At 40.6% G+C, this 22,406-nt stretch overlaps 2 protein-coding genes across 5 annotated transcripts; one reads left to right on the top strand and one right to left on the bottom strand.

Moving 5' to 3' along the window:
- Positions 1-385: 385 nt before the first annotated feature.
- On the bottom strand, positions 386-11,357 carry casp2 (caspase 2, apoptosis-related cysteine peptidase). Of its 4 annotated transcripts, none has more exons than XM_085423212.1 (12): positions 11,223-11,357; positions 10,618-10,782; positions 7,079-7,249; positions 6,909-6,983; positions 6,258-6,327; positions 5,732-5,823; positions 5,297-5,479; positions 4,614-4,742; positions 4,408-4,498; positions 2,629-2,829; positions 2,154-2,263; positions 386-2,049 (listed from the first exon to the last, which is right to left on the bottom strand). In XM_085423212.1, exons 2-12 carry the CDS (start codon positions 10,765-10,767, stop codon positions 1,915-1,917), a joined length of 1,407 nt encoding a protein of 468 aa, XP_085279338.1. In that variant the 5' UTR covers positions 10,768-10,782; positions 11,223-11,357; the 3' UTR covers positions 386-1,914. The 4 variants fall into 4 exon arrangements, with proteins under 4 accessions (XP_085279338.1, XP_085279339.1, XP_085279340.1 ...); XM_085423213.1 differs by having other exon boundaries at positions 2,641-2,829; XM_085423214.1 differs by lacking the exon at positions 6,909-6,983.
- A 1,764-nt stretch (positions 11,358-13,121) lies between these two features.
- rap1gapl (RAP1 GTPase activating protein-like) lies at positions 13,122-22,303 on the top strand. The gene is made up of 19 exons (XM_085423208.1): positions 13,122-13,566; positions 13,717-13,749; positions 13,870-13,960; positions 14,157-14,192; positions 14,286-14,333; positions 14,450-14,647; positions 14,728-14,825; positions 15,285-15,363; positions 16,853-16,906; positions 17,165-17,248; positions 17,358-17,458; positions 17,543-17,672; positions 17,824-17,985; positions 18,746-18,817; positions 19,835-19,921; positions 20,036-20,191; positions 20,277-20,360; positions 20,475-20,494; positions 20,585-22,303. Exons 1-19 carry the CDS (start codon positions 13,496-13,498, stop codon positions 20,673-20,675), a joined length of 1,695 nt encoding a protein of 564 aa, XP_085279334.1. The 5' UTR covers positions 13,122-13,495; the 3' UTR covers positions 20,676-22,303.
- Positions 22,304-22,406: the final 103 nt, after the last annotated feature.

Raw genomic sequence — 22,406 nt, 5'->3', positions numbered from 1 at the left:
TGCGTGTATGTCAAACGAGAATGATTGTGGACAGCTGGCCCGGGGGGCTCTATCTGATACACTAAGAACATTATCAGTGGGTGGCGGGCAGTGTGAGAGATGTGTACGTTGTCCCGGTCGCAGCACGACCTGAGCACAGCGGAATAGTGGGGAGCCAGTTATACTATACCTGAGAACGGAGGGGGACAGGCTGAACGCCGGGAACAACACACACAAACACAGCAACAAGGAGGATCAAATGGAGCGGAGCATGCACAGGAGCGGCAACAGTGTACATTTGAGCAGAGGGCCTTGACTTTACGGATGCAACGTGATCTAAACCTGTGCATAAAAGCTGTCGTTGCAGAAAATGCAATTACAAACACAGCTTTAAGAACAAACACAGACATTTTTTATTGTTTAAAACCCACAGCCTTTTATTATACTCAACATTTGGCAGTAATTAATATTGAAGTCTCTCCTGCCCCCTCCCCACCCTACATCACATCACCCTACAAAGCACTTCAGCAGAGTTTGGCAGCAAAACGTCTCATTCTACAGGAAAACTATCCTCTTATAACAGTCCAATCTTTTCCTCTCTTAAGTTATGTTTCTTAATTATTAAAACTAAAACCTAAGTGGAGTGAGCACGCTTCAGACCAGGGTAAACTCTGCTAAGACCGCCTCATACACAGGATCTTTAAAATCATCCCTTTACTGATAGTTAACAATCAATACTGTTTCAACCACTGTGCCCCTCACTGCAACACTGCTGTAACTAAAACATACTTTGCCTGGTCAGTTTTCTTTTCTTTCTGGGAACCATAAATTCTGGAGCAGCTTTCAGAAATACTTTGTTTGGAGGTGTGCCAGAGACTTATAATATGCTATGAAAGCAGCACCATGGTCATAAACTTATCCAACACATCATCCTCAGCTGGCACAGGCTTTTTTTAAATGGAAGACACTTTTTTATGTGTTGTGCATCGATTATAGTAAAATACAATGGCGAGACTGACTAAATATGCAGCTCCTATGCAGGAACAAACACTATAAGTAAAATGTGTAAAGGTCAGAGTTCATACTGTCTGTAAGTGACCCTACATGTAGCACCAGACTGCACTCCACCACCCTGACAGAGAAATTTACTAAATATCAGTAAATGTCAATTTAAAGTGAGAAGATAAACTTCATACTGAAGCTGCCCTGTAGGTGTTGTTCTTTTCGTAAGGCAAACTATGTGAGGAAAAAAAATCATATATTTTAATTTAATAGTTCAAAAACTCTATTGTTTAATTTTAAACATAGCTGTCTGTAACCATGGCTGCCATGACAATAAAGCTCTTCTTCAACTGAAGGAGATGTTAATATTGATGAAATCAAGATGCTGAAATGCATTTTGCTGCGCTGCCCCCTGCCTGTCACTTCGTTAATAACAAGAAATGTTCATAACATTTAACATACATTATGTACAAATATAAGAATGGGCCTTACAATCCTTATAAAAAGAATTCCATACAAAATAAAGCCACAAAAATAGATCTGTGTACAAAATACATTTTAAAAAGAGGCTTGTGAAAGCTCAAAGTAGCTGTGCAGTTTGACTGCAAAGGATTAACATCTAAACCCTCTAACTGGCATAGACACAGACACACAAATATATACATGAGCACATTGTATGCCAATAGGTTGCCCATTTCCATGTACATGTAGATTAACAGAAGCTCGCTCCTTTTTTCTTTCCAGGATTTGTGTATATGTGTGTGTGCTTGTGAATGTCTAGTGGTTTGAATGGACAAATTAAAACCACTAGACATTTGGATGTCAAGTTGTAACAGGGGGGAATGTGTGAGTGTGTGGTGTGCAATAAACAGCTGTGATGCCCTTACTCCAGGCTTCAATACAAGGAATGATCTGTGTGTGTTAATGTGCATATTAATACTGGGGCTGGTGTTTGGGGAAAAAGTAGAGGTCTTTGCACAATGAGCTGGTGAACTCTGACATTTCTTTGCAGCGGTGGTGGGCAGTACCTGGGGCGTAGCCCTCCCTCTCCTTAATACGACTGTTCACCTGGGAGAAAAAGAAAAAAAAAAGACATGTTGGTTTCAAAAATGTATTATATATCAAAATAGCAGTTTGTAATCTGCAACTGCAGTCTGAAAAAACATGTTTACCTGCACCAATATGTCCGCAAGGTGGGTGTCTCTGGCGTGGAGGCGGAGTGCTGAGTTGAGTTCCTGGATAAACCAGGATCCTCTCTTAGTGTTTCGCATGGCTGCTGTGCCTTGAGGAGGAAAAGATCAAACAGCAGAAGTGTAATACATCAAGATGAGACACAGAAAGACAGAGCGAAGGTGTTGTCTGGTAGAGCTTTACATAATAAAGCTTTACATAATAAGAATCAATTTCAGATCCACTTTTGATTCGCTTGTGCACAAAAAAACCCCTCTCAAGCAGAAATTTTAATTGCACTGCACAAAAAGCAGAAATAATGATTAGGGCCAAAGATAATTTAAAAAAGAAGAATTACAAAACCATTACTGCTGATCCCGATGGCCTCATTAGTTTTCCTCTTACACCAGTGTTTCAGTTAATGAATAAAATATCATATATAAACCCACCCCAGAATAACAAATTAGATAAACTTACAAATTCTCTGACCTTTGAGAGACGCAAAGCCACAGATCATGTCCGACCGCTGGGGAAGTTTAATCCTGGGTCTTCCTGTGTCCCCCCTCTGTCTGGAGTCTGCATCCCCCTGTCCCTCCCTGCCAGCATCCCGCTGTTCACAGCTTGGTGAGCACGTCCTCTTTGGCCCGTCTATCTGCTCCACGCCACAGTCCATCTCCTCTGGAAGACAAGTAAGTTTCAATTAGGCCCAAAAAGATCTAGCAGCAATATTATTGCAATAACTGGGTTGGATTACTGCAGTTTTTAGTCATTTGTCTCAAATATTCTTTAATAATGAATGCAACTGTCCACCAAAGGGGCAAAGCATTTTATTGACACTATAGGCCAGTGAAAACAAACCAAAGCAGAAGAGATTAAAACTGAAAGATTAAAAAATGCATGTGTGATTCAACGCTGCACTGTAACACCACCTGAGCAGACATAGATGGAGCAATGAAGCTGTGCCTGCTCAGTTAGCATGCTTCTCAAGCTGTTGCCCCAGTCTTAAAAAAGCTAAACAGCTTGAACTCAATGGGTTTCCTGCAGCTCTTTGATAAACTCAAGTATTATTCCAAATGAATTCTGGAAAAAGTCTGAAAGCGAAGCTATCACTGGCATTTAGCATGAGCCCTGGTTGAAATGTTTTTCTAAACTTCTGAACGGCAGAAAACGAAGAAATCTTGCACTGAAATTTACATAGCACTTTTCTAGTCCTCCTGACTGCCCCCAAAGCACTCTACACCACAAGCCACATTCACACAGCACTACGCCGCAGGCACTTTGAAGCCTTTAGCTATCCATCCATCCATTTCTTTAACCGTTTAAAGGACTCAGGGTCACAGGAGAGCTAAATCCTATCCCGGCTAACATTGAGTGAGGAGTGGCATACACCCTGGACAGGTCTCCAGGCTATCACAGAGACATTCACACCGGCGGCCAACTGGGAATCACAAATTCCACTAACGTGCATGCCCTAGACTGGTGGAGGATCCTGGGTTACTTGGAGGGAAAACCATGCAGGCACACAGAGAACATGTATATTCCACAAAACAAGGACCCTCTTGCGGTGACCTCACAGTGTTAACCACTGTGTTGCAAACAACACTTACTTATTTTTCTTACTTATTAAGAAAAACTGGCAGTATACCAATGTATCCATGAACACTCTAAATAAGCAATATCTGAATTTCACTGAAGCTATTTCCAGAGCTGCTAAGCACATCTAATAGCCTTTCAGCAGCACACCTGTGTTGGGCTCTGTGTGCAGCGAGGGAGTGTGGGAAGTAATTAGGTTTGCTCCTGAGGGGTCTAAGGATCTGTCATGAGCATCACTGGGTGTGCAGTCAGGCCATAACCTCCGTCACAGAGACAGAACAACTGACTTGGAGCTTGTTAAGCCACAGATTCATTTTATTTTTATTGTGCTGAATTTGTTTGAACTTTCATCAAAATATTATAAAGAAGATGAAAACTGACACAAAACTGAGATTTTGGCACAATCCACAGCTGGAACTGTAGAGTAAATGGGCGATTCTGAAACTGCCACCCACTGTGATTCTCTCAGTGGGCATGACAATGACAGCAGACAACATCTGGCCATGTGAAGGGGAAGATTGGTACCACTATTTCATAATGCTGCACGGCTCTGAGAGATTTTACCCAGGTAGTTTCTCAGAACTGTGGACAGTGCAGTCCCCAGAACATGTTTACCGTATAATTCTTTTTTATTGCTGTGCTGCACAATCTCATTCATCTTACCTCCTCTGCAGGCCTGGATGAAAAACATCTTTGGTTTGTTTTGTAGAAGTGGACAGTGTGCATTGTCAAAGGCCTCAAACACCCAGTCCAACTGAAATTGACCAAGTTAAACACAATTAGCATTAAATGTCAGAAAAAAGCAGTTGAATCTTTGTTATTGAATGACATACCATACATCTACACAGTAAAGTGTCAGACAAACTGACCTGGAGGAGTTTGCCATCTGTACCGTACACTGCCCCTTCCACTCCGTGGGAGAGCAGACACACCACACAGCTGTCCACTGTCCGGTGCTCTGGCCGTCTGGAAAAGTTCTCAATGCAGGTCCTCATACCCTACACAAGAATACGAACAAGAACAAGCATCAGCATATGTGGTCAAAGTCAGCGTTAACACAAACGCAACAATCTTTCAGTCCAAATTTCATAGAAGCTGTATTAAAACATTTTCATTCTCACTAATGGAAACACTCAACTTAGGGTCTGACTTAAAGTGTGCAGGATGACACCCCCTCACTAGCAATGGATTCATTAGACCATGATGTGCAGTAAACAATCAGGTTCAAGGCAGGATATGTGCATCTGGACTTAAATTAATTAAACGTGAAGTGTGTTTACTTTGTGACAAACCTCCCACCTTCCTCAGACAGCAGTGAAAGTGGGCTAACCAGAACAAATCCTACATTAAAAAAACCTGTCTACACCATATCCCCAGTCTTTCTTAACTTAAACATTTCAACAAGTGACTTTCTCCAAACTGTGTCAGGTGAAGAGGTTGCTGAGGATCTAACATCTTCTTTTGTTTGGCCCAAACATCCTTTCTTTAGGTTTATCAATAAATAAGATAAAAGTGTCACATTTCCAACATCCTGCAAAATCCATCATTTTACCTGAGCAGTGAGGTCTCTGTGCACAGCAACAATGTAATCCAGCTCTGTAAAAACCTTCCTGAGGACCTCATCATCCACCTCGCCACCTTTTCTAGGGTCAAGGTCAGGGGCAGCACAAGGGTCAAAGGTCACATTACTGATCACCAAGCCAAAACCACGAGGCGATGAACTCAACCTGTAAGACTGAATAAGAATGGAATGACCTATATAAGAAAATTCATACACAATAAGGTTTTTTGTTTTAATCTGTTTAAAACAAAAAACCTTAACAAAGTGACAAAACCCAAAGATTAAATTTGCAATTTTTATGCTTGTTACATAAACATAGCTAAATGCTGAAGACATGCATTTTTAGGCGGTCGCAGTAAATCCAAACAAAACTGAGCACCTTTGCATGGGCTCAACTGACCCGCTGATGGGAAAACAAAATCGTACCTGCTGGCAGCGGGAGAGGTAAAAGTCAGGTGTGCAGGGTAGGACCGGACTGTTGATGGGACTGTCAGCATCCAGACTAAACTCCATGGATTCTGCAGCACATACACACAAACAATCACAAACGAATACAAACTGAACTATTCTTAGTCCTCATCACTGAATGGAGTTGTCTAACAGCAGAGTATCATGTTGTCAATGAGTCATTCTTGGGGTGTGGTGCCTGCAGGTAGAGACAGTAGGTACCTGCTAGAAAAACAACATTTCTACACTTTTTTCTATGATGTGTGTTTATAACAGTTCAAATAATCAACAGAATAACAGGAGACTAAAGGCCTAAAGTGGTCAGTGGCTACAGAATGGTTTTTTTTGTGACATATATATTAAATTGTCTTAACAATGAACAACACATAAAGCCTTTTGTTGAGAAACAACTTCATGTCTCCAGGGAAACAAGACTGACAACAACATTACACACACTGAAACCCATTTTGAAATGAACGCATAGACGCTCTGCAGCACCGCTCACCATGTGTCCTTGCTCTCTTGGCTGCAATTTCCTCCTGAGTTGGAAGTGGAAGAGAAGAGTCCGTAGACCTCTGAAATTTAAAATGATACACAAATTATTAAAGACAGACCGTACAAAAAAGATAATGAAGGATTTTGTTCTATACAGTGGAAGCAGCTGTTGTTTTTGTAGGAATATGACATCTGCAGTCCTAGATTAAATATTTGGGAAACTCCTGCCTGCCTTTCTACTTCAGGTGGGCCATCTGGATATATATAATGAGATGGATGCATTTTGTGATTCTCACATCTGTCTGCATATCTGCTCCTCGTTTCTTTGTCCTCAGTCTCTGTTTGTTCCTGTCCTCAGCCCTGACTGTGGGTAAGTCTCTGACTGATGACTCTGAGCCAGGCCAGCTATCTGATGCCTGGACTGGGAATGATGAGGTGCTGCTCACCTCATACATTTCCTCTCTGTCTTCTGAAGATGCCTGCCAAACGTCATGTTACTGAAGCTTACAATTCCCAAAATATTACTCTATATAATCTTAGCATTTATAATTAAAGAAAAATCTATTAAAGAGGCATGAAAGGCGTTCAATGATGCAATGATGTCTTCTACTTCAAAAATGCCAAGAGTGACATTGCCTTCGATAATCTTAGGCAAGCTCACCTCTCTCTTCTTTTTTGTTCTTTCCATAACCAGCTGCCCTGCCTTCTCCTGTGGCTCCTCCTCAGGCTGAAAACTCTGTGAGCAGAAAGCAGTCTAAGAACTGCACTAAATCTGCTGTTTATACTGCTGCTGTGCGACATGTGTATGGTTGATGTCAAGTACACACTCACATCTGTGTGTGTCTCTCTGCCATCTTTCTCTGGTGATTTTATGAGCAGGTCGTAGAGGTGTTTCTGTTCAGTATCTTGAAGAGCTGAGCAGAAACTGCTGAAGGCTCTGGGTCCACGTTTTGGTAAGAGTAGAAGCAAACGCCAGCTGCGTTTCTGAGACGTTTGCTCTGCCTGGAGTAGAAGAGATCACATCGGAAACATAAAATTTACTAACAATGAATTAATTAAAAAATACATTTGGTTTTACTTTTTTTTCACCTTCTCAACATTATAACATTTGATTGTGAATTCATCCAGACACCTTAAACTTTAGATGTTTAAAGGTGGTCCTCAGACAGGACAGTCGGAAGTAAAGATTTCAACCTTGAGGGATTAAATCAAAACTTTCACAAATGCCTTTAGTATTTTAGTATTTTATTTATTTATTGTCATTGTCAAGAACAATGAAATTGCGTTTGGGGCTTCCATACAACCCAAAAAAAAAAGAAGAAAATAATAAATACCCCTTAAAACCCAAGTGTACATATTTAACCCAGTGTGACTCCAATGCAATAAGACAATCCTTAGCAATAATGTTCGTAGAAATTCAGACAAAGACCTGAGAAACATGACAAAATACAACAATGCAACCCATTCAATATTATTGTACTGTGAGATATGATATCAGATATGATAGTTATCTATTTAAGAAAGAGGGGGGGGGGGGGGGGGGGGCAGGAGGGGGAAGAGAATAAAGATATGATGCACCAATGCAGACCAGTTCATTGCTATTAAGAAGTTGGATATGGTTATTGTCCGTGAGAGGGGGGCAGAGAGTTCAGGAGCCTCACAGCCTGTGGATACAGGCTGTTGGCCAGTCTGGATGTTCTGGCCTGTATAGACCTGTACCTTCTCCCTGAGGGCAGCAGATGGAAAAGGTGGCGCGCAGGGTGATGTTGGTCCCGCAGGATACTGTGCACCCTCCTCAGACAGCGAGTGGGGAAGATATTACTGATCTCTGGCAGACTTGTTCCAATAATTCTGCCAGCTTCTTTCACCACCCGCTGGAGTGCTTGCTGATCGGCCTTGGTGCAGCTGGGGAACCACACTAGAAATCCATACGTCAGAACGCTGCTGATGGCACAGTTGTAGAAGTTCAACATCAGAGATCTGGGAATGTGTGCGCTCCGCAGTCTCCTCAGGTAGTAGAGGCGCTGTTGGGCCTTCCGTACAACTGAGGTGATATGGTTGCCCCAGGACAGGTCCTCGGTCACAGTTACCCCCAAGAATTTAAAACTGCTCACCCTCTCCACCGCCTCACTGCCAATGAAGAGAGGCAGATGGTTGTTATGACCCCTCTTCCGGAAATCTACAAGGATCTCCTTGGTCTTTTTGGTGTTTAAGACCAAGTTATTGTCGTGGCACCATGACTCTAGTTGTTGCACCTCTGTCCTATAGTTTGTCTCATCATTGTTGGATATAAGTCCGAGCACTGTAGTGTCATCTGCAAACTTAACAATGAGATTGGACGCGCAGGAGGAAATACAGTCATGGGTGAAGAGAGTGTATAGCAGAGGGCTCAGAACACACCCCTGAGGGGCACCGGTGTTGACCACAAGGGTGGAAGAGGTGTTCTTACCCACTCTGACACTCTGTCTACGGTTAGTGAGGAAGTCCACAATCCAGTTGCACAGAGAGGAGTTAAGTCCCAGTTGGTGGAGTTTGGGACGGAGTTTGTATGGCCGGATGGTATTAAAAGCCGAGCTGTAGTCTACAAAGAGGAGCCGTGCATAGGTGTTCCTGTGTTCCAAGTGCTTCAGTAATGTGTGCAGCACTGTGGCGATCGCATCCTCGGTTGACCGGTTCTCCCTGTATGCAAACTGGTGCGAGTCCAGGGATGGTGGAAAAGCAGCTCTGATGTGTTTAATGACCAGTCTCTCCAGGCATGACCAGTCTCTCCAGGCAAAGTGCAAAAGTGTAGGAGCTCCGGGCCGCTGCGTCTGTGCGCGCCGCCATCTTAAATCTTGAGAAGAAAGCTGGCTTTCCACCAAATATAAGCCTGTTCTATGTTGATGCCTTTTGAGAAACAGCCGACAATTTGAAAGGTTACTATGCTGTAATTATTAGAAGTTGCAGTAAAATCATGGCAGACACAAACTATTTATTATGGCATCTCCTCTGACATTAGCCTGGTAATTTGTGGTGCTGTGCCAGTGCCAGCTTTCTGGCATTAGTTCTAGATTGGTAACCAGCATTGTGTCGGTGGAAAAGGGATATTAATGTCTCTGAAGGACGTTGCCCTGTGGTTCCCAGCTGGTTTTCTCTGGTAAACCTCTAAAATAGTAAGATCCCTAAGTCTTTGGATAGTGAGACACTAGACTCTCCAGTCTAGACTTTCAGTTTAAATGCATAAGGTTTAGCAAAAGTATTTTGTTAATAATTTAGGAAAGCAGACATTTCTTGCATTGTTACACATCTTTCACATGCTTGAAGTATTTAGAACAGGTGTGGCATGTTCCCTAATTATTTCAATTACCAAATCAAAATAATAAAAAGCATGTAGAGATTTTAAGTGCTGACTTTGCAGTTAGTCTATATATGCATCCAATGATAAATAAATATGAAGGGTTTTATTAGGCTGTAAAAACATTACATAGCTATTAAAAAAGCTTGCAGAATGACAGAATTAAAATGTGTTCAATTTTCATAATTATATTTTCCATTTCTGTGAGTCCGCTCAGGTCTGAATGAAGTAAATTTTGTCATCAGATGGGGAGCGTGAGTGGCCACGTGGACAGCCACGTGCCCGCCTGCATTTTGTGACTATGCAGAATCATCTGAGGAGAATTTACATTACAGTGAACCAACTATGTAAATACCTGAGGTGACGGACTTTAAAGAAGAATAAGAGTATACAGTTCGATTATACTTAACTAGAAAACCCAAAACTTCTCTGGGACAGATAAACCTAATTAAAGTGTACCTAAATCACAGCACAGAAGATAAAGGCCTCATTCAAAGCACAACTACTCATCACTGAATAGGCAGTGTTGATAATTTGCTGTGATAATAGATGTAGAAGGATCCATCAATCACATCATGACTGCTTTATTTCTAATCAAAAGCGTTAGCATGCTGAAAGAAAAATATTATACTATACTATAAACTATATCACTGTCGAACTTTATGGATTTGACTGTGAGAGATCTTTTTAATTGTAGAATTAATCATCTACTTTTTTAACTACCTATCTAACTCATGTTTTCTCTGCCACTGGAGCCTATACTAGCTGCCAGAGTGCAGAAATGGTGGTAGTTCCTGTAAAACTGCAGGAAACATTTCTGTAGTCACCTTTTACTTAACAGCTATTTCATGGGAGGGTTAGAGGTTCTGACTCCCACATACATTTAAACCACAAGCTAAAAACTGACCATAACCTTCAGCAAAGTTGCTGACAGCCAAGTTAACTTCAATTTAAGCAAACTGAAGGTAACTCAAAGTCACATAACTGTTAAGAATCAGCTGTCTCACTGTTAATATAGTAGTTATTATCCACATACCATAATGCTCTCTGCCATGCTCTCCGTGAGGATGTCTTCTGCCTGCAGTGACTGTATGAGCAGCTCATCCACCACCAGCTGTCTGCACAGAATAGCTGAGTTTCTTCGGAGAGCCTGCCTGTCCCGCTCCATCATGCCACACTCCAACATTTTTCCCCTCAAAAACTGTATCCAGAGCAGGTAACAAGATACACGAACATTGTGAACAATACAAGCATATGGACGTTTTTGTCCAACACTGGGAACAGTCACTTTATTAGCTTGGCTCCTCAGTTACACCCTTATAACAAAATACAACACAAGCGATAACGTTACCATGAGGCACTCTTTGAGCCAGCAATAATAAACCAGTAACAACAGAAGCTGAACAATACAATGGTAAACTCAGTAAAGTATCTACCAAATAATAAGATAAAGAGGAAAAATAATGGAAGTATAATATTAGCAATGTAAGTTTACTATGCTGAGTTACAATAAAAGAGAAGTTACGCTAATCTAAATGGTGTTGGGTGATGGTGATAAACGCTAGCTAACTAGCTAGCTAACTTCGACTTTCTCTGCACTGAAGTGGGTTTAATATGACTCCCCGCATCCCCACTACTTACCTCTTTTCTGTTCCTGCAACAGACTATCAACACACCCTAAAAATGAGCAAAATGTCTCCGTAAGTCCCTTTACTAAACGCAAACTAACAACATCCCGTCTACAAGCCACAGACGAACTTCCGCGGGGTAAACAGACCATCAGACTCTTCGAGTTTGATTCTGACCAATGAGAGCGCTGTACAGTTTGAGTGGCGTTTCAGTGAACCAATCGTTTCTTCTTTTCTTCTTAATGGCATCTTAACCGTACAGTAAACTGCTGTGTGAACAACAGAAATAAGGGTATTTTGAATTTGAATCTCATTTCAGTTAATAAGTAACCAATTGATAAGAAGGCAGGCACAAAGGCCTCTCGAATAGAGAGCTATTTAAAAAGGAGGAGTGTAAAGACACTTAAAGGTCACATATTTGCAGCAGGGTTGCTGCACACTCTCTATATGCTCATTTAAAGCTGAGGAGCACGAGCCAAAGAATTTCATTATGGATAAATGTGGCTACACTGTTTATCTGTACATGACAATAAAACTTGAAACTTGGGTTTAAAATTTGAGTTTGTAAATGAGCAATGGCAGGATAAGTTGTAATGTAAGGTCCTGCCTCCAGTTACAATCTGATATTCAAAACAACCTGATGTCAGTTTTTTAGTATAAAGGGGAAAAACAAGCTCCATTGATATTTAACAAATGTTAAAATACCAAATAAGAAGAACTAAGAAATAATGAATTTATCCCAGATTTGGGAAATTATTTTGTTATAACAGTTCTGTTATTACAGTTCTGTACTTTTTCAAACAAACAAACAAAAATACAAAACTTGCTTCTAGCCACAACAAGAGGAACAGGAAATTTTGAAATATGATAAGGAAATTGAGACACACGTTTGCAGTGAGGGGGAACAAAATAAGTGTGGGACACACTAATGATAAAAGGTAGAGTGGACTTTAATCATACAGGGTGACAAAATGTGGTATGAAATTATCAGTCCGTAAGAGGAGGTGATTTGCTGCCTGTCCAGGAAGTGGTGCAGAAGGTGGTCATGATCGATAACAGTTTGCTCAGTGACTTCCACCACAGCTTCAGAAGTGTCCAGTTCAGTGGAGGTGCATCTTTTTCTGTCAGTCATATCCCTTATACTTGAGTACTCTATGCTTTTCACTCAACCATGATTACTTGATAGCTAAACCTATCTGTTTAGCTGTTTAAATATATAAAATTGACATTTTAAACAGAGCATTCTTGTATACATTGCAAAGTTTGTGTGTGAAAGGAAGCCACCTGTTTTCCTTTTTAAATTATTCTTTAATGTTTGCCATTGCAGTTCCCTCAAAGAGATATTTCACTTAAATGTCATAGCTTTATTTGAGCTGGTGATTGAAATTTAGAAAGTTAGTCCATCTGCTCATGAAAAAGCAATACTCAGAATAAAGTTTACAATTTTGAATCCAAATTGTTGTACCAGAGGTTTCTTTTCTTCTTTCCCAGTTCAGTAATAATATTACAAGCTCCAACGTTGAGAACCATGAACTAAAATAATAATTAGTGCAATAAAACCATACTAAATAAATCATTTTAATGAATAAAATATGACGAATCACATAAAACTAATGGAGGAACATTTCTGGTACAATTTATTCTTACTGGGCGTATTTTACAATAAGGCATCAGAGTTACACACACATTATGACAAACACAGAGACAGACAGCAACCATTAATGCATTAGAACCAACAGGTGAGTGCTTTGCATTGCATGTATTCCTGCCTTTCTGTTTTTCTCGCTTTCTTACTTCCTTTTCCATCCCTCTCTCTCTGTCACTCCCTCCTTCACCCTCCCCTGCTGTCTATCTCCTCACCCTCACTGTGTGACCTGTCAATAATTGATGATTCTCACTGACTCAAAGGGTAGCAGGTCCGGGAGAAAATGTCTCACTCATTTCTTTATTTATTTACACGCCTATCTTTAAGCTCAGCCGGTCTGTGAAACTACCACAAGCGTCACTCGGGATCGATAGCGCGAAGCAGCGTGGAGCACCTGACCGTGTCCATCTTACAGTTAGCGGCGGCGGCTGCACCTGTGACCACGAGCGGGTTAATGCTGCCTGTCTGGCTGACAGCAGGACAGAGGCAGGAAAGGGAAGCTTAAATGAGTGAATGGCAGGGGGCAGAGGAGGAGGAAGAGGAGTGACAGAATGATAAAGTGAATTAATTCAACCTTAGCCAGCCCTGATTGACTCAGCACCAAACTGGCATGTACAAACATTCACAGTGACACCAAAGGCATGGAGAGAGAAAAGAGGAATGATATGTCCTACTCTAGAAAGAGAAGTTTCACTTTTGGGGCATATGGCAGGTAAGTAAAGACACTGTTAGTCTTAAATTAGGACTGGCATTGTCCTTGGAGCAGCGGCACAACCTGAACAAACGGCACTTTTTTTAGATTTAAGTCATCTTGTCTGTTTATGCAGAAGTTTCTGAAAAGCTCTTACTTCCTTGTTTACAGTGTGGATAGATTCACATGTGGGGATGAGACGGGGTGAGGCTTTATTTTCCTCTCTACTGCAGCTTTTTCGAGTTAACATGTTAACCTTTCCTGTATAATGTAAGGAGTTACTAACTGTGCTGTCTTGCTGTGTAAACCAACCTGTTGCTGCAGACCTGAATTCGTGCAGGACAAAAGTCTGGACACCCTGGATTCTCCTACCAGTGAGCGCAAGCCTTTCCGTTCTTCCAGCAGCAACCAGAAGGTGACATCCTTATCATTTTTAGTGTGCACTTTCTCGCTTTAATTTTAATTCACTCTAAGGGATGAATATCCATGTTCTACATTTCTAGAAGTCCGTTTAGAGAAAGACTGAAATATGAGTCATGTTCCTCTTCCTCACCCGTGCTTCTGCTTTCCTTTCTCTCAACTTGAATTTCACTTTTTTATATATATATTAGGAATCAGAGCTGTTTGAAATCATTGAGAAGCTGCAGGTGAGTTACAGTGTCCATCATTTTGTGCAGTGTGTGCATCCATCAATGCCTGAGCAGCAGATGTTTGTAATCACTAAAGCTCTTGTCCATCAGGGCAGCAGGATCGATGAGCAACGATGTGAATTCCCCCTTCCTCTCAAGGTTTCTCTACTTGATAGTAATAATAAAAAAGTGACACAGGCTCTGTACTGATGATAACAGGTGTTTCCCCAAACAAACATCAGCCCAATCAGATTCTTCTTTTTTGTGTCTGTCAGTCTCCACTTTCTACAACTGGGAGAGAGCTGCCGCTTATCCTTCCTTCGAAACTGGGAGGCTATTGGATAGACCCCCCTCTGGACAGACTGGTAGATGTGAGTCCCACCTCTTCCCATTATGCCGTTGACCCAGAGAGCTATGACATCATGGAGAGAGACGGTGAGGCCAAAATCTATCACGAGTTCTTCCGCTCACGAGTAAGTAGACTTTAACTGTAAAATCTATAGGAATATTCTTTCTGCATTGATATTAATGTTTTAACCCTTTTGCCACGCAGTACCATCACTCTTTCACAGCAGTGGATCCAACTTTGGGCTCGCTGGTTCTCTCTGTGTGTTTGGAGGAAGAGGAGAATAGGCTCAGGGTGATTCTAAGGTGATCTTTGGCTATTTTGGCTTACTGTGAGACATTTTTTATTCTAAGCTACAATGCAGCCAAAAATGTTTAACAGAAAATTGTGCTTCTCCTTAAATGCCCCCTCAGCTCCAAAATGTCTTTCTCCTAGGGTTATTGTGTAAACTTTCAGATTCATATGCTGAAAGAGGAATGTTTATCTGACTTAAATCTGATGTGAAGGTGTCATGGGACAAGCAGAATTTCATTTTAGAAGTCAATCCTGGTTTAATATGCAACTTTTACAAGCATAACAAGGTCATTTAAAACTTCCCGTGTGCATGCTGTGCATCACAAAAGATCTTAAAGTATCTCTGAAAGGAATCTTTAAGGTTTCTTTGTTATAGTTTATATGTTTAATGTAGAGTGTGGTTGATCAATTATTACAAGAAACTGCATCACAGAAAAGGAGGCATAATGATTGTGCTTTATGTCTCACAGGATGAAGGAGTGTTCTCTGCATGGAGTCTTCTCTGTGTCTCTTTTCCCCACCCTGCCATCTGCAGTTGAATTAGCAAAGGTATCAAACTTCTTACTGTATCATACCTATATTTCTATTTGGCAAAATAGTAACCACAAATGAAAAACTATTATTTCAAGTAAAAGCATTAATTGTGCACATTCTGTGTATTTAAAGTACTTAAAAGCTTACATATGTGTTTTATTATTTTTATGGATGCACTGACATCATAATAGCTAAACGATGAGCGGCTAAGGCTAACTACTTTATAGACTGTTTATTGCCTTACATTCTACACTGAAAAATAAAGTTTTTACTGGACTCTATGTTGTTCTGTGAAAAATTAAGCACACCCTTAATGCTTCCATAGGAATTAAGACAGTAAGATGCTAAAACAATCATCCGCAAGTCTGACTTCCTCCATAAAACCATAACTTCTGGCAGTTTTTAGGTGTGTGTGTTAACACAATGACACACTGTTCCAGTAATGGACATGCCAGCAAATTCACCCCAAGGTCAGATTGTGCAATGCTCGTAGAAAAAAAAAACCCCAAGAGTTATATCTCAAACTCTGCAGCCCTCAGCTAGCACATCAACTGTTAAAGTTCATGACAGCACAATTAGATAATGACTGAACAAGTATGGTTCATTTGAAGCACTGCCAGGAGAAAGCCTCTTCTCTCTAAAATGAACATGACAGCATGACTTAGGTTTGCAAAGCTACGGCTGTGTAAATCACAAGATTTGTGGAACAATATCTTCTGGACCGATGAGACTAAAATGAAGGTATTTGATCACAGTGCACAGTCCAGTGTTTGGCAAAATCCAAACACAACATATTACCTAAAACACCTCATGCACACTGTTAAGCACAGTGGCGGTGGGGCAATAGTTTTGCTTGTTTTGCAGCTTCATGCAGTGATTAAGTTGACAATGAACCCCTCTGTATGTAAAGGAGAATCAAACAGGCGGCCATCTGTCTGGTTGGCCAGTTAAAACTACTGCAGGGCCATGCAACAAGACAATCATTTCAAACTCAGCAGCAAACCTGCGACATAAAAAAAAGAATAAAGGTGTTTCAGTGGCCCAGTCCAAAGTCTAGATTTTAAACTATGGAATGCTGTGGTGGGAGTTAAAGAGAGCTGTGCGTAAAGGAATGTCTCCAAGCATCCAAGAACTGAAGCAATGAAGTGAGAGTCTGATAAAGTCATACAGAAACTTCAAATCTTCAAATCACATCAAGTTGCTGCTGCTAGTGTGGTTCTACGAGCTACTGAGCAGACAGCACTTTTTGCAGTACTGCAGATGGTGACTGTAGCACTTTTTAATCTTGCAGTTTTTCTAAAAGAGTAATATATATGTAAAAAAAAAAATGCAGCATAGTAAAAAGTATTGTTTCACTCTGAGAGGCAGCAGAAAACGGAGAAATAAACCAAAAGAAATGCTCAAGATACCCCAAAATCAAACCTCAGTACATGAATAAATGTTCTCACTTTCAAGCACCGAATACGTGACAAGCACTTATAATTATTCCTCACATTCTTTCTAGATGCTTTGTGACCGAGTGACTGCCTCAAAGTTTGACGTGGTCTGCTACCTGAAGGTAATATGCTCTGAAATGACTTGAAAAATTGACACATATTTCACATACGTCACAGGAGGAATGCCACAGGTGTCACCAAAAACAATAAGAATGGCTCAGTTAAACACAAACGGGTGTCCCAAACAGTGTGACAGTGAGCAGAAAGGTAATACAAAGAACCTAATGTGGTTTTTCTCCCTGTGCCTTTCCTACTGTGACATGTCAGCATGTTTTCTATGAAGCTCTTCGCTCTTCAACTCTCTCTTCTTCCTCTCTCAGGCTCCAGAACTTATAACCACATTTGATGAACACAGAGTTTCTCCTAATTTCAAGTTTGGTGTTTTGTGCCAAAAGGACAGGCAGGTAAGAACTGATGCTTTACTTCAAAATGCCATGCATTTTTATAAAAAATGGCTAAAATATGGCAGCATATCATAACCAATCCCTCTCAGAGAAATCCATTTCTCTGTAGCTCACTGAGGAAGACATACTGGGTAACAATGAGGAAAGTGAGGAGTTTAAAGAGTTCCTGTCTATTCTGGGAGAGACGGTTCAGCTGCAAGGATTCACGGGGTAAAGTATGCTGACAATGTGAAGAAGTGACACAAGAAATGTGGAAAATCACATGGTTTCTTCTCTCCTCGCTCTTTTTCTCAGCTTTAGAGGAGGACTGGATGTGTGTCATGGTCAGACAGGAAGTGAAGCAGTCTACACTTCCTTTCATGGGAGAGAAATCATGTTTCATGTCGCAACTAAACTGCCTTACACAGAGGGTGACCCACAGCAGGTCATTAATCACATCATCCTCAGTCTGTTTGTGCTGATGATTCACAGGAGAGTCTCTCTGAGGATATTATGTGTAGTTAAGTTTATGTGGGGAGGGACGAATCAACTTATTTTTAGACACTAACCAACATTTTTCTCATCACCCCGCACAGCTACAAAGAAAAAGGCACATCGGTAATGACATCGTAGCTTTGGTCTGCCAGGAGGGCCAAACCCCCTTTCTGTCTGATGTTATCAAGTCTCACTTCCTTCACTGTTTTATTGTCGTCCGGAGGATTCAGAGGCAAGAGGAAACAGGTGGAGCAGCATATCAAGTAAGTGGGCAAAATACATCCCCATCAATGCAAATTGAATAAATTCACCATATTTGTAAAGGAATATAGCAGCTGGGTGGCCCGGTGATGTAGTGGTTGTGTGGTAGTGCTGGTGTCTTACAGCATTAACACTGACATTTTTGCAAAGCCATTGTTGTTACTTATATGCTGCCATATAGATACAAATATCCATTCATCCATCCACCCTAACCAGAGAATTCCAGACCTCCCTCTCATCCAGAGGTACACTGAAGGGAGGTATCCAAATTAGATGCCTGGACCACCTCAGTGCGGAAGAACGGCAGCGCTGCTTTCAATCCGTCCTGAACGACTGAACGACTGGGCTATATTTGTTAGGAACTTTTGAACCTGACTGGGTCTTTCTAGGGAAATTTCTTCTTGTTGGGGAACCAGACAAAGAGCATTTTACACAACCCCGATGAAGAAAAAATCATCAGGTACCAGAATACTATGTACCTTGGGAGGAAGCTCAAAGGAGCTAGCCTGATGACCAGGCTTTATCCCACGGGGCCCACTCTGACACTCAGACACAGCCTGAACAGGCAACACGGGCTGGCTGACCACCTGCAGGAGGCACTGTAGAGTACAGGTTTAATGACTGCTGGGTGGCAGTCAGGGGCGAATGCCCTGGCAGTTTGAAAACCAGCTGATGAGACTAGCTGTTGATTCAAATATATCTGTGATAAACTGACATCATGCAACAATCTCTGCTAATCTCTGCCATTTTTGTCTTCTGCAGGTGTCTGTCACGGCAAGAGAAGATGTTCCTCCCTTTGGTCCAGTGCTTCCAGATCCCCCTGTCTTTACAGATGTAAGAAAAAACAGAGCTTCATCTGTCTCAGTATACTTTGTTTATGTGTTTATTTATTCTTTAATGCAACAGCTACAGCCAATTCATATTTTTTTAGGTATATTGTACTTTATTTGCTTTGTCAGTAATATTCATTTGATGTCCACTGCGATTTTCTCCCAGAAATGTCAGTGGACGTCAAATGTTTAATAGCTTTTGTTGCTTCATCTCTGGATGGCAGAGCTTGCTACAGAAATGAAATCTTCCTAATTTTTTTCCTACTTGCTTGGTACTGAGGGGCCCATTGCATGCTATGAAAAGATTTACATAATAATTTGAGGTCTCACAAGATATTTAGAAATAGGAGTCATGCTACGTAAGTTGAGAGTAAGTGGCCAAAAGATCTACAACAATTTGTGATGCATGAAAAAGGTAAGAAGAGTTCATCCTTGTGTCAACAATTCAGGCTGATTGAGCTGATAGGAAGGCAGCAGTAACTCAAATAACCACTAGTTCAAAACATGGAGGTCCAACCTGGCAGTGGCAAAGTGGCCCTAAAGTGTATACTTGCTGTCCAGACTAGGGCTCTAGTGGACAAACCTTCTTCAGTGGAGACATGTCAGTTCGACTCGTCACAGTGAGCACAGGTGTAAATAGTAATATGATGGCTGAAAGTGGTTTCAGAATTCTGGTATTTTGTGGTTCATTGCCACACTGTCATGGCTTATTGAGACACTAAAACAGAGCTTGTGTTACTAGTAACTCCTGCACCTTCCTTACAGGTCTAAATATGTGCTCTAAAAAGACACAGCTTAACATGTCAGTCTAACCTTTGTCTTGCCTTGCTTTGCTCCTTTGGACGTCATTGACCATTCAGACTGCTTGAATGCGAACACACCTTGATTTAATTAGTGAAAGGTTGCTTCTGCTCCACCTGCTCTCTGTGTCAGTCCTTTATTTAAGGGAGCTCAGTATTTACCAGTATAATCAGTGTGTGAAATATCTCACAAGGTTTGTCTTCCTTTGTCCTTCCTTTAGCATTCAAAGTTCAGAGAGTTTCTGCTGGCTAAACTCATTAACGCTGAGATATCCTGCTATAAGGCTGAGCAGTTCAGCAGACTGGAGGTAGATGGAGGAACACTTTTCCCTAATGCACTTCATTATTGAATATCTGTGTTTTTTATTCTTCTGACTTTGACCTCTGCCCTTTGCATTTTCCCCTCCTTCACTCATACAAAGCTCCGCACTCGTTCATCACTCCTGGAGAACTTGCAGGCTGAACTCTTCACCCGTTCCCAGTGCATGATGGGGGATCAATCACTGATTGCTGTCCCCACTTCAGAGGGCCTGCGGGGGCCATCTGAAGGAAGTGGGGGATTTATTGAAAACTTTAAGGTGAATGTTTGTATTTCTCTGAAATACTTGCATGTTTGAATTTACAATTTTAACTAAGCGTTCTTACCTCTGTCTCCTGTACCAGAGAGCCATCAGAGTGCGGAGCCATTCTTTTGAGAATCTGGGGGTCCCCAGGAAGAATGCTAGCAGCACATCGCAGAAGGCTAAGGTAAAAAAAAGAAAAAGAAAGAAAAAGCTTGCTGTGCAATGGAAACTGTTTGAATAAAGTCATAAGATTATTCATACTAAATGCACTGATGTTCTCCTCTACCTTCCTTGACAGACAGAGAAAGATGGAGATAGGTGAGACTCATAAAAATATTCTAAAAAATTAAAATGTTCAGTTGTGTATGAGCTGAGGAAGTAAAACAAATCACTTTTTGTTCTTTTTAGTGACAAATCTTCAGGACCTCTGCCTGCTCCCACTGACAGTTTGGGGGCAGCTGAACTCAAAGATCAAACAAGTCCTCAAGAGGAGATATAAAAGCAAAAATGTACTTGTAGATTTTAGACATGAATATAGACATTGCTGGCCTGTATGGTTAGACTTTAAAATCCTGGTGGATGACCTGTATGTAAATAGACTGTAAAAGTAAATAGTTCTGAATGCATAAAATATAATTATATGACTGTTATAGGAGTGATATTCTAGATTCATGAGAATCGTTAAATTTAAATGTTTTGACTTAAAACAGATGACAAGAGTTTAAATGATAAGACAATATCAGGTTTATGCCAGAGACTGAATTTGCAGGAAGGCAACACCATATAATGAATTAAATTAAAACTGAACATAAAATGTAGAAAATAAATGGTTTGTTTTAAAGACCAATAAAATGTACCGGTAATTTGAAAAATCAGTTACTATTGTCAGGTGTTGGCTGTGTGCAGGTCTGGAGGACCCACAGTGCAGACTCCGGAGACAAAACGTGAACTCAAAAACAGCTTTATTGCTCAACAGAAAAACCATACAAAACCTAAACTGGGAAAAATCCTTGGTTATTTTTGATGTCTTAAATATACAAATCAACCAACATAAAGCACAAATACAGCATCTGGATAGAACCAACCTTTTAAATATTGTAAAAAATTGATAAATTGATAAATTGACCGCTCACACCAAATCGTCACTTGAGTGTGGTGGTTGTGGATAAAAGCAACACATGCACAATAAAAACTGTTTCTAAACTGATTTTAACAAAGTGTGGCAAGAACACTGGAATAACAATGAAATGAAGCAACAAAATAAAGGGACGTGCTGTTCTGTCCTGGAGTGATGATGCAGGTAAGGAGGCAGAAGGAGGTGAACTGTTACTGCATAATATATAAGATTGTTTGATTCGAATAAGATATGCAAGAGTCCGTCAAATAAAACTGCACTAAATAGGTCATCACTTAGTGTATGCACTCAGCCAGAAAGAAGAATATGTGATGAGAAGCAAGATTGGCAGTACAGGAAGTATTCAGATCTCTTACATATGCAGAAAATACTCATTTTTATGCATAAGTTAAAAAAAAAAAAGTATTTCAGCTATAGTGCACTATATGGCATAACTATTACATGCTTATGCTTTAATTCAGTGATGTCAAACTCATTTTATATTCTGGGCCACATACAGCCCACTTTGATCTTGAGTGAGCTGGACCTGTGAAATTCCCCTTGCTGTCAGTGTAAAGAAGTTTAACTATATATTCAATCCATTATAAATCAGCATATAAGTAAAAAGTGCGTTTTCAACACTAAACCTCACTTCTTCTAAATAGTAAAGAAATGCTGCTGCAGTAAATGAACTGTCATCATGACTTTTCTGGCTTAAACTGCCAGTCTGTAAAGTTCTGTAATTAGATGTTTTTTTAATTATAAAAGACAAAGTTTATTCATAGCAAAAAAAAAAAAAAAAAAAAAACCCGGACATTTTTATAGTAGATATATATTAGATAGTGGAAAACTGGCACTTTTCTGTCATTTATTAAATATCTATTACTTTATTCCTTTGTTGTCGCATGAATAGCTATGGAAGAGGTGTTTATCAGTAGGAAAAGGTGTAAAACTTGTGAAAATACAATAAAAAGTCAAAAATGTATGTCCTTCTTCAGATTTTCTAAAGCAGTACAATGGGCCGGTTTGGAGTATTTGCCAGGCCCCCGAGCCTTATGTTTCACACCCGTGCTTTGGCGCGTAAGTTTGTAATCGTCATGGTTGTCTTTAGGGTTA

Source organism: Rhamphochromis longiceps, linkage group LG11 (genome assembly GCF_057381845.1).
Source record: "Rhamphochromis longiceps isolate RC_006_pf linkage group LG11, R_longiceps_female_GT1.1, whole genome shotgun sequence".
NCBI classification, from domain to species: Eukaryota; Metazoa; Chordata; class Actinopteri; order Cichliformes; family Cichlidae; genus Rhamphochromis; species Rhamphochromis longiceps.
Note: the sequence above shows the minus strand (reverse complement) of the source record. Positions and strands in the feature narration are given on the sequence as shown.